The sequence below is a fragment of the Hibiscus syriacus genome, unplaced genomic scaffold, assembly GCF_006381635.1.
Source record: "Hibiscus syriacus cultivar Baekdansim isolate YM2019G1 unplaced genomic scaffold, ASM638163v2 tig00111772_pilon, whole genome shotgun sequence".
NCBI classification, from domain to species: Eukaryota; Viridiplantae; Streptophyta; class Magnoliopsida; order Malvales; family Malvaceae; genus Hibiscus; species Hibiscus syriacus.
The window spans coordinates 25,667-37,762 of NW_024063173.1; the positions used below are offsets into that span (position 1 = coordinate 25,667).

At 30.5% G+C, this 12,096-nt stretch overlaps 1 protein-coding gene across 1 annotated transcript; it reads left to right on the forward strand.

Annotated features, from left to right (window-relative positions):
- The first annotated feature begins 5,833 nt into the window (after window positions 1-5,833).
- LOC120170054 (guanylyl cyclase 1-like) lies at window positions 5,834-9,674 on the forward strand. Its single transcript, XM_039178089.1, has 11 exons — window positions 5,834-5,879; window positions 6,209-6,405; window positions 7,224-7,303; window positions 7,440-7,564; window positions 7,780-7,891; window positions 8,304-8,378; window positions 8,664-8,752; window positions 8,886-8,947; window positions 9,284-9,356; window positions 9,451-9,523; window positions 9,615-9,674. The coding sequence occupies exons 2-11, from the start codon at window positions 6,390-6,392 to the stop codon at window positions 9,672-9,674; spliced, it is 765 nt and encodes a 254-aa protein (XP_039034020.1). The 5' UTR covers window positions 5,834-5,879; window positions 6,209-6,389.
- Window positions 9,675-12,096: the final 2,422 nt, after the last annotated feature.

A 12,096-nucleotide genomic window follows, 5' to 3' on the forward strand; every position in this document is an offset into this window, starting at 1 on the left:
TGTAAGAAATTAAAGTTATAAGACACTCAAAATGAAAATTTAAAAAAAATTTAAAGTGAAACTATTTGTTTACATAAGACGAAGACACCCCCTACGTTACAACGCCTTTACTTACGCAGCAAGCTCAGAAACAATATTGATATCATCCAATACCTGCTACTTACGCAGAGGATGCTATTTTAAAAATTAAAGTTCTTTTAGTATTATTTTGGTAAATAAATATTAAAGGGGTATTATTTTAATAGTTTAACCCCTAAAAGGGGGGAAATCATCGTTTAATCCCATCAAAATTTGTTAAATTTAAGTTAATAATATGGTGTAATTGTACTTTAATCCCAAATATTTTTATTCAAATTTCCCTTAAAATATATATTTTAACATTATTGGTCGTTTTTAATGTGCTTAATTAGGAAGTTAAATACTTTAAACTAGAAATAAGTAGCTTTTAAAGGCAAAATTAATGTAAATAGTTGGGTTAGGTTATAGTTGAGTTGTAACTTTTAAAGGTGGTTAATTACTTGTCCAATTCAGCCCATGTTATCATCAATGGGACTCCATTTTTCCCAACATAAAATCCAGCTTGCCTCAATTTCATTGCCAACCACTCAAAAGTATAAATTGTTAAATAAATCCAATTAAATAAAATTATTTTTAATTTTTAAAAAATATTGCTCATTGAGTCATACACTTATGTATGTGTACGGTACATATTATTGAAATAAATATCGAGTTGATTCGTAACATTAGTTCAGTTAAAAAATTAATAAATATTACAGATAATCATAGAACAAATCATATAAGAATTCAATAACAGGGTTGACAACGAGTCGAGATAGATTTTTGAACATCCTAATTTTAATATGATAATTGAAGAAAAACATTCGACTCCGGTAATTATTAGAATAACTTAACCTTAAATAAATAATGTATATATTAATATATCATGTATTTATCACAATCTCAATCTCACTTTTATTAAAACATACCCTATCATTTAAAATCTGTTTTTTTCTAATTATTTTTATTGATTATGAGTTTTTTTTTAATTAATTTAGTGTTTATTTTTTTTAGGAAAAAGACACTTTGAGAATTACAACTTTGAATGTATCAAATTGATGCAAGTAGGGTTTAAAATCTCGAGAAAGAATTTATAAGGGATATAATAATATTATGTCTTCGAATATAATATTTTCTCAATTTAGTTTTAAATGTTTTATTAATAATAATTAGTAGTTTTTTACAATAGAGAAGGAATATAATAAAATTATAAGATGAATTTTTAAAATTATAATAGATTAAATTGTGTCAATCGGTTAATTTTTATAAAATCATCAAAAGTACACAAACCAACTATTAAAGAAATACGACCATATACTAAAAATGTTAAAAACTCAATCAAATAATTAAGAAAAATGATATATCTAAACAAACACCATTAGTGACAATGAAAGATAAACACCATCAATATTAACATAAAAGTATACAATAATAACAATGAAACGTTAAAAAACAAACTTTATGACACGAGCGTTTATCAATAAAAAATTTGATTTGATGATAAAAAACATAGATGAATGAGTTATATAACCAAATAAACATCAACTAAAAATAATAATATTAAAAAATATACTCAAATAACATATAAAAAAAAGTATTACAGAAGCATATAAAATTAAAAGTTACATCCATTTATTACCGTTAATATGTAGCAATGATGGACCACAAAACTGAAAGTAATTTACTCAACGGTTGGAAAATAAAAGAGAAATCTGTTTACCGTTCGAACCTGAATATTTTAACCATTTATCATTGAAACCGATTTTTGGATTTTATAAAAAAATGATTTCTTTTAATAATTTGGAGTGATTATAAAATAATATATTTATAATCTTTCTTAATCATTAACAAAGCATCCATCTCTACAGATGAAGTTACTCGAATCCAAAACTTTAACGAAAAACAATACTTGTATTAACCATGTAGTCCACTCAATTGGTTCTAACAACTGAATTTTGAACGTTTAGCCGTTTTGGGGTGGCGCAAAAGACATAAACTACTTTTGCATTTTGGACATCATTTAGCGTGACAATTCTCTTGTCTACTATTTTGACCTTTTGCTGTTGTTTGAAAATAAAAATGACCCTTTGTTACTTTTTGGTCTGAATTTTGCATGAAACCTAGGAATTGCTTAACCATATGAAATGTAAAAGTAGATAGATTGTGTTTCTGTAAAAAAGTGATCAAATTTGAAATGCCCAACGGTTAGTATATACTACCATTTCTTTATATATTATATACATCATATCATATTGTATTGCATGACTTTATAATATTCTATTTGATTTTTTTTTATAATATGCTCTAGTCGATTACAAAGTGGTATATGTTCAAAAAAAAAATTAAATCATTGACAATGTATACACACTTTGTAGTCACATCTACTCAAATTCAAGTCTAAAGATAACAATATTCCCTTTTACTAGTAAGACCACTCAATGAGTTCATATTTGATTTAATGTTTGTACCTAAAGGTATGTATTTGATTGGCTATATTATATTGCATGGATTTCATACACATATTTGTGCACAATTTCTTTTGCTTACTATAGTTGTCATCTTTAGCTTCATTTACATTGTTATTGAGTCTCATTAATATTTGATTGGCACATATAGTAGCTAAGGCCCCTACCCCCAATCAATCTCAATCAAGCTTATGACCCCCACAATTCAAAATTATGAAATTGGTAGTTAGATAGGGTCCAACCTCTTTTATGTATCGAGTGTTAACCCTTTAAGCAACCCTAATTTGGGAATTGGGTCCTATATATAAATATGTATGTGTATGCATGCATGTACGTATGCGTGTATACATGTGCGTAGGTATGTATGTATATATGTAACAATCCTATATATAAATATGTATGTGTATGCATGCATGTACGTATGCGTGTAATAATATTATTTTTGCATAATATTATTATAAAAGTATGCTGAAACTAGCCATTATCATGTAACTAATATTCAATATCTTACTTTTTTTAATCATCATATTTTTTCAAAATTTAAATTTATATAAAAAATAATTTTATAATTTAACCTATTAAACCGAGAACCACTGATTCGATTAATTGAAACAATAGGTGTAAAATAAAGATGGTAAAGTACATAAATGGTCATTAAATTTTGAACAAAATTTCGTTTTCTCCACTCAAGTTTCAAAAGTAACAAATTAGTTACTAAATTTATCGATTTATAACAAATCAATCGCTCGCGGTCAACCATTGTTAATGTAAGTGACAGAATGCTACCGTGGTACGTTACAACTATGTTGACTACTCTTTGATTCTAGAAAAATAATTATTTTTTATAATTATAACCTCCTTCTCTTTTTCCACCTTTCCTTCTTATCTTTGGTCTTCTTCCCATGTGGCTCTGAATTACGAGCACCATGTCTGTAAAAAGATGTCTTACCAGCACCATCGTCACCGCCATCTCACGGCCGACTATGTGGCCAACACCATCAACAGAGGCAGCTAACAAACCCACCTCTTCTTTTTTCCATCTTACTCATGGAGAATGAAAGGAAAACTCACGACTTTAGGTAATCACCGGAACGCCCATTGCCCTGCTACATATCTGGGTTTCCCTTGCTGCTTAGAATAGCTCCTGTGTTTTCTAGATCTGCCAGGTATTGTATCTCATACAGGTAAATGATGATATAACTCAGAACACAACCCATGAATAAGCTTTATATGATTATATCAGTGATGTGACAAGTTTTTTTTTCTTCTGTTTCTCAGGTGGTGCCTAGGAATTTAAGAAGATGAATGATGTGTGCAATGACTGTCACTAATCTCTCTTCATCTTTAATCCTTGAATCACCAGCCTTTTGTTTTAGTTTGGAATAAAAAACAACATTTAGGATGTGTTTTTCCAAGACTGTAATAATCAGCAAAAGAGGTTTCTGGTTTTATATATTGATGTTTCTTTTCTGTTCTTTCCTTTCAACGGAGAAAATGAAAACTTACTCAAATTTTAGTTTGGAATCAAAAACAACATTTATGATGTGCTTTTCCAAGACTGTAATCATCAGCAAAAGAGGTTTCTGGTTTTTCCAATTCTCCGATCAATAATGTGAGCGATCAATTTATTACTTTTAAAACTAAGTAGAGAAAATGAAAATTTACTCAAATTTTAGTAACCATTTGTGTAATTAACCCAATAAAAAATATGCAAACCATTATGGTAGTTAAAAATAGAAGTCAAGATCAGAAAATTAATAATTCAATTGGTTGAATTGATTTTAATTTTTAAATAGCTATTATTTAATTAGAGTAAATTATGTATTTGGTCACTAATTCATTCTTGTGTTTCTGTTTTGGTCATTTAATTTTTTTCAAAATTATATTTAATGTTAGGTTTCATTTATGTTTTAGTCACCTACAGTTAAATTTAATTGTTGACTTAATAAAAATGATTATGTGACATAGTAAATATTAAAGATTTATTAAATTATTTTGAATTATAATTAAATTGGTACAATGTATAAGTTTTAGGAACTAAAATTATTATTATATCATATCACATCACCATTTTCGTTAAGTCAATAATCAAACCTAACGACAGATAAGTGTTATAAGAATACTTATTTATATATATATTACATCACCGTTTCCATTATTGGAACAATTTTACATATATATTACATATGGAGTATTTGACTAATCAATGGTCAAATATTTTCTTTAAAGAAAATCCATTGAGTACTCTTAATAAAAAAATATTATTCTTTTAGAGAACTCTCAACAACTGCACCTACATAATATATGTTGTCAAAAGGTTAAAAAGAATTTGAAATATATATTACCTTGTAATCATCTCGTATTATTAATTTTTTTAAATAAATTAAGGATAAATAACACAAATGGTCCCATGACTATAAGATACTACTTTGTTGAGCTCACTAACTATTAAAAGTAATAAAATGATCCCCCGACTATAGAGAGTTGCTTTGTCGAGTCCCTCAATTATTAGAAGTTATAAAATGGTTACTTGACTATTCATTATGTTTCAAACTCTTAATTTTTGTTAACAAAATAACATTAATTTGAGCATGATGTTAACCCACTAACTGAGATATGATAAAATTTGATAACATAATATCAAACGACTATCATATCTCGGTCAATATGTTAACGTCATCCTCAAACGACCATTAAATTTTTAATGGAAAAGTATGGGTTTGGAACATAGTGAATAGTCGGTGACTATTTTGTAACTTTTAATAGTCAATGGACTCAGCAAAGCAACTCCCTATAGTCGAAGGACCAGTTTGTAACTTTTAACACCTAGGGGACTCAAGAATGCAATATCCTATAGTCAGGGACCATTTATATATTTTACCCATAAATTAAAGGGATTTTCGGCTAAAATAAGGGAAATGGTGAAAAATTAATTAAAATATGATATCTTGAAGATTAATTAGGAAAATAGGATGATTTGTATAGTAATCGGAAAAGTCGTTTGAGGACAACTTTGCTTTGTATATCACAGAGATAGACAATTGCAAAAATATAAAGATTTTTATAATAAAATTTTGTTTTATTTGATGCTCTAATCGTACATTATGAATAATTATAATACAAGATGAATAAAGTAAATTATTTAATAATCCCTTTAAAATTTATTTAATACTCCATACATTGGTTTCAAAGTTGGAATTTCCATGTCTTGAGGTCCAATTAAATTCTGCCTTTGTGCAAAAAAAGAGAGAGAAGGCACCAACCAGATTCAAACGAATTGATAATTTGTTGTGTTCTCCTTTCATTCTCAGGCAAACGAAACCCAACAACGGTCATTCTTTTTCCTTCTCAAAAGGTGTTTCCTTTTCTTTTTCATCCAGATGGTTCACGTTTTAGTGATAATTTAAGAATTTAATTACGTTTTGTTTGACTTTTTTGAAACCTATTGATTCTTCTCCTTTTTCCCAATTAATTTAAGCTGCGTTTCCCTTGAATTAATTTGCTAACCAATCAATTTAGTGCCCATAAATCTTCATTTTTCTGTGTAGTCAGATTGTGTATAGGTTCAAAAAGGTTGAATTTTGATGCCAATAAAGCTAATTTTGACCAAATTTGTGGTGTTTGTAGAGAAAAATGCCCTTGAAATCCACAATTTTGTTGTTGTTTATGTTTTCTTCAGGAAAAAGAAAACTGTGGAGAGGAAGAAGCATTGATGGTTAAGGTTGTTATAACTAATTAAACAAATGCTCTGAGAGGCATTATTTTGTAATTTAATCAAGGGAGGCATCACCTGATGTGGCCTTTATATTTTCTGTTGAATAAGATTCTTAAAACAGATGAAGATGTTGAAGAAGGAAAAGATGAGGAATGCATGAATGTGGCAGCACCATAGTTACATAAATAGCTCATTTGGCCACGATCTACGTATTGAACGTTGCGATCTAAAACGCGGTACGAACGCGTTCGGATCGTTTCAAAATCGCGATCGAATTGTTTCAAAATCACGATTCGGTACATCGTAGTTTTGCAGCAGGGATAAGAGGAGATGCAATCAGAAAAATAAAGGAATTGGGGGTTTGGGAGAAAAAATCAGAGGAAAATAAGAGGGAGAGGGGAAATCGTTTCAAAACAGCTCCTCGTCGGGGCTGATGATCGATGATCGAAGCCTTTTGGGTTTTCTTCTCAGGTGATGGAAGAGAAGAGGGTTCGAAGTTGCTCGGGTTTGGGGCTGTGAAGACTTTCGGGCATGCGGATGTGAGGAGTAGAGGTTCAAAACGGCGCAGGAGGAAGGGATTAGGTTTAGCATAAATTATGATCTATTTTTAGGTTAAATTTTAAAGGCTTTAGATAGTTTGGTTAAACACTGCCGTTTAATTGGGGTATAAGGTGGTCCATTTTTGTTCGCGTGGGTTTATTCCTAAATGAGCCATGCTCATTTTTTATTCAATTTATTTTAGTCCTTAAATCGGATTTATGCATATTAGATTTTGAGTTTTGAATTATTTTGTTCCTAAAGGAGCCGTGCATAATTGATCACTATCTAAGAAACTGGTACATCGTACCAATTTATATGGTACATCGTACCGGAGCGATCCGAAAGAAGTCTACCCCCCTCGTACCGAATTTTAGGGACCTAGCGAATTGCAATCCCGTTCCACGTTCCCGTACCGAGCGTACCGCGATCCATGTGACTATGGGCAGCACAATGCCTCCGTTTCGAGCTATCATCTGGTAATCGGATTAGCCACGAGGCGATGTTGCCCCGATCACATTTGGTTCCAGTGAGTGAAACTAGAGGGGTATTTTGTTTTAATTTGCCTTGTGTTTCAAATTTGTTTTGCATATGGTTTCATGGATAGGGTTTGTAAAGCTGTGATTGTGATTTGTTTGTCTAAAATGAAGGTTGGTGTTTTGTAGGTTCCACATGTAAACCAATTGTTATCTTGGGATTGTGGACTTACTTGTGTTTCGATGGCTTTGACTACTGTTGGTGTTGATGATTGTAGTATTGAGAATTTGGCTGAGCTTTGCTGCACAACTAGGTATGTTGTTGTTACGACTTAGGAGGCGTCGGAATCAGCAAAGTTCCATCTGTTACGAGAAGAGTTGTATGAAAATAGAACCAGGAAATTGCAGACACGACAGACATTCCTACCATTTCATTTCATCTTTTATGATAGGCTGCATTTGGATATATAAACTGACATGACTCGTGAGCCATTTCTGGTGAATATTATTGTTTACGTCTTGAATGCAGCATTTGGACTGTAGATCTGGCTTACTTACTGCAAAGGTTTTCAGTTAGATTTTTCTATTATACCGTAACATTTGGAGCCAACTCGAACTACTCTGACAAGACATATTATAAGGTAATTTATCTTTGCACATTAGGCATTTTTATAATCAATTTATGCCAGTTCTAAGGGCTTTTTGATTGGTTGTGAATTCGTGAGCAATGCCGTGTTAGCATTCTTGTTTATTCTTTCAAGCTCTGCACCATGACTTGTATGATGCACATTATAGGTTAATCAATATTCGTGCTTTATTAACTGCTTAAATAGCCATTATATGATTTTCCATTAACAGCTTCTGGTTTTGTTGTTTTGCATCCTTGAGGGAAATTAGATCTATTTTTTTTCTGTGGGATTTTCCTCCTATCAATGGTGATCTGTCAAGAGATTGTAGTCTCATGAAAGTTCCCATGATTTATCATTTTCAATTGATTAACTTACGAGATTACATTTGCAAACACAAAATCAATGACATATGAGTATTCTGCAGGAGCAACTGCCTACTGATCTGATTCGAGTAGATACGCAATTCAAAAAAGCAGTTGAAGCAGGAATCAATATAGGGGTATTCACTGGAACATTAAATCCTGACTGCATTTTGATTGAGGGAGTGATAATTTTTTTCCTTTAAAATGTTATAGCTAGTGGTTGATTCCATATGAAAGAAGAAAAACGGTTGGATTGGATTCTTTCATTTCATAATTATAGTTCGGTTTTTTCAAACTTTGTTGAATGCTTAATTTGAAGATATGACCCTTGTTGCTGATGAAAATTCTAGCTCCTTTTACCGTCCTTTTCTGTGTCACGATTAAACTTTTTCTTGGGGTAATGAACTGTCCCCATTTTACAGTGCAGGTCAATCAGTGGCGAAGAACTCTCTCGCTGGATCTTGTCGGGGAAGTATATAGCAATTGCTTTAGTTGATCAGTATAAATTGAGGCATGTATTTTTCGTATATCTGGTGTTTCATATTTTAGCCAGTATCATAAGAGTTAGGTTCTTGCATGATAGTGATTTCTTATAGTGGTGATATCGTAGTGCTGAACTCTTACATCAAAATCTTGCATTGCAGTCAATCATGGATGGAGGATGTCATCATCCCCGGATTTCATGGAAACGAAGTAGAATACACTGGTGAGTGTTGCATTCATATACAATTGAAAATATGAATCAGAATGCTAACATGAGAATACATATCATTCTGATAATTGTATCATGCTGGTGTTGATTGGATAATTTGACCATGGCATTTGCATAGCTCTCCCTTGCTTGGTACATTGTCACAAGCTTAAATTAATAACGCAAGACATAAAATTTTCACCGATAATGCTTGGAAGCCCAAATGTGATTCGGTTAATAATGTATGGTTTATGGTTAGAACAAACGGTCTCGTCCTTGCTTGGTACGTTGTCACAACCTTTACAGCCGTTCTACGTCGGGTCTAGTTGTTAAGGAATTTGCTCTTTGTAGGTCACTATGTCGTGATATGCGGCTATGATGCTGAGACAGATGAGTTTGAGATTCGAGATCCTGCAAGTTCTAGGTACTACCTAATGCATATGTCATGTAATCCACAAGTTGAGAAATTTTATTTCGTTTTCTGTTAGAACCATAAACTCGAGAACGACAATGTGCAGGAAACACGAGAGGGTCTCATCAAAGCGTCTCAAAGAAGAACACAAGTCCTTTGGGATAGACGAAGATCTTCTGGTAATTTATCAAACTTTGCTTGAGATGAGAAGCAAAAGTCTTGGACTATCATCATTCATCACATGTTTGAACATGCTATGTTCCCATGCAGATATCTCTTGAGGAAAGCCGGCTGTCGTATAAATTTCGGCACTTCATGCATATGTCATAATCCGTGCAAGTGACATATGCATCCAACCGACGGTGTTCATGTAACTGTTCATCAACCTCTCATCACGTTCCGCACTGCACATATTTCTAGCTTGTGTATAGTAAGCTCATGGAAAGGAATAATAAGTCTTTTTGCATGCTGTAGTTGCTAATGAATTGGTTTTAATCTGCAAATTGCAGGCACTCGAAACATTTTCTATATAATTATTAGTATCTAATTCAATAATTAATTAATTCAAACCAAATATTTATAGAGATCTATCGAAAAAGTTTTTTAATTTATTTTTTTATTTATAATATCAAAATTTTAGATTGATAACTTGTTACAAGTGAAACGTTGATAGAAAATGAAAAACATTGATGTTTCTTTTTTCCCCATGCCGGCATCGACTTTGCTAGTGAACATATCGTTACAAGTTCATGCATAATTTCATTTAATTTAAATTTAAACAAATAAATTTGTGCGGATACTCGATAAAATCACTTGTTTTTTCGAGATCTTGCAAGAACCCAAAGTTTAAAATCCTATGTATATATTATTATGTTTTTCTTTCATTATAAAGGTCAATTTATGATTTTCTCCTTGTATTATGTTCAAATTCAGAATCTAGTCCTTTAATTTAATTATATTTATATATGCATGGATGATGTACGGATTGTTTAAGGTTTGAACTTAGGATCAAATGTCAACTAGTTCATCTAATCTAAATTTATTCTCGTTTAAGTTTCATCATGTGTGGATCAATTAACTGATCTTAATGGTAGAAGAGAGTATTAATCTTCTAAGAGATCTTAAATTCGAACAGTTGCGTCTGCAGAAACTAAAACAAACATTTTACCCAATATCAATGATTGAGAACTTCCAAGGTCCAAATTTAACTTTGAGAATCTCAAAGAAACTGTTAAAACAGCTGTTTCACATTCGGTTTACAGACAAGGAAATTAAAGATCTAAATGATTAATTATTACTTCCAAAAAAGAAAAAGGAAAAAAGGTAATTTTATAACCAATAATGTTTTAGATTTATCATCTCAGGAACTTACAAAGAAACATTACAATTATTAACAAATAATTTGTCTTAGGTTGCTCCAAACAGCAGACACATGGAACACTTGTTCATGTTTTTTCTTCCTTCCATCTTCCATTCCCATTTTTCTTACCAGATGTTTCATGAAAGTACGTGGATTCATGGCAAACGGACGTTTCTCTAACACTAAATTATAGAGTTCGATTGGAATCACATTATTTTTGTCATAAAACTTTGAGCAAAGTATACTAAATGTCATCGATTTATATTCAAATAATATTTTATTAAATTTATTAAACGATCTCGGTTATAGAAGAGATTATTATTTTTCCTATAAATTTTAAGTTTGAACAGTTACACGTGTAAGATATATGCGTATTGTCAATTATTAATCTTTTTTAAATAAATATTATTTTATTATCATTTTAACATAATTTAGTAACTATCGATGTATTTTACTCAAAAAGTTTGAGAGATATATTTTTCGAAAAAAGCATTCTTTATTTTCTATTTATTTATATTTAAATATATTTTAAGGTTAAATATTGAAGCCCAAATTCAGTGTAAACAATCCCACAAAATATAATAAATGTCCAAACCAGATCCAAATTTTATTATTATTTTTAGGTGGTTGATAGAGTAGATAAAAAGAACAAATCAACAAAAACAAATAGTGATAATGATTTATTTATTTATTTTGATCTAAAATCCCAATCTAGCATGGATGGGTTGTTTTCATTTGATTTTTATGTTTTTTCGTTGAAGTTGTGATGTTTATCTTTTGTAGCATGTGCGTGCGTTTTCACGAATCCCATTTTTCCTTCTTTTCTTTTCTTTTTTATAAAGTATTTTTGTTCAGTTAGAATTTGATTCGTCTTGAATTTAAACTAATGTCGTATTTAAATTATTCTGAGTTCAAATTATATTAGATTCGTGTCATTTAGATTTAAAGTTTAATCTTTTAAAATCAAATTATTTCAAGTACAAATCATTTTAAGTTCGTATATTTTAAGTTTAAGGTTCAAGTTTTTACGTATCAAATTATTTTGAGGTAGTTTTAGTTCCATGTCGTGTTTGGTCAGGTTATTTTGATCTTATCAATTCGAGTTTGAGTTAAATGGGTTCAATAAGTTAACTTTCTATTGTCAAATTAGATTGAATTGGTCAATTTTTATGTACGAGCCAAAATTAACATGTCTAATAGAAAAATATCTAATAACTTTAAATGTGATACAAAAGTAAAATTCTTTTACCAATCCTTATATTAAGTGTAAGTTTTGGGTTTAGTCTTTATTTATTTTTGGTTAAAACCTATTTTTACTGTTAATCTCAACTATTCATTTTTCACTCATCTAACAATCCAAAAAAAAAATGTAAAACTTTTAAAGTTTAAACT

What these genes read in the sequence shown, in the direction of transcription:
- LOC120170054 (XM_039178089.1), top strand. An exon ending in CTGACAAGACATATTATAAG is followed by an intron (nt 7,892 to 8,303) that starts GTAATTTATCTT and finishes AGTATTCTGCAG; the next exon opens with GAGCAACTGCCTACTGATCT. An exon ending in GGATAGACGAAGATCTTCTG is followed by an intron (nt 9,524 to 9,614) that starts GTAATTTATCAA and finishes GTTCCCATGCAG; the next exon opens with ATATCTCTTGAGGAAAGCCG.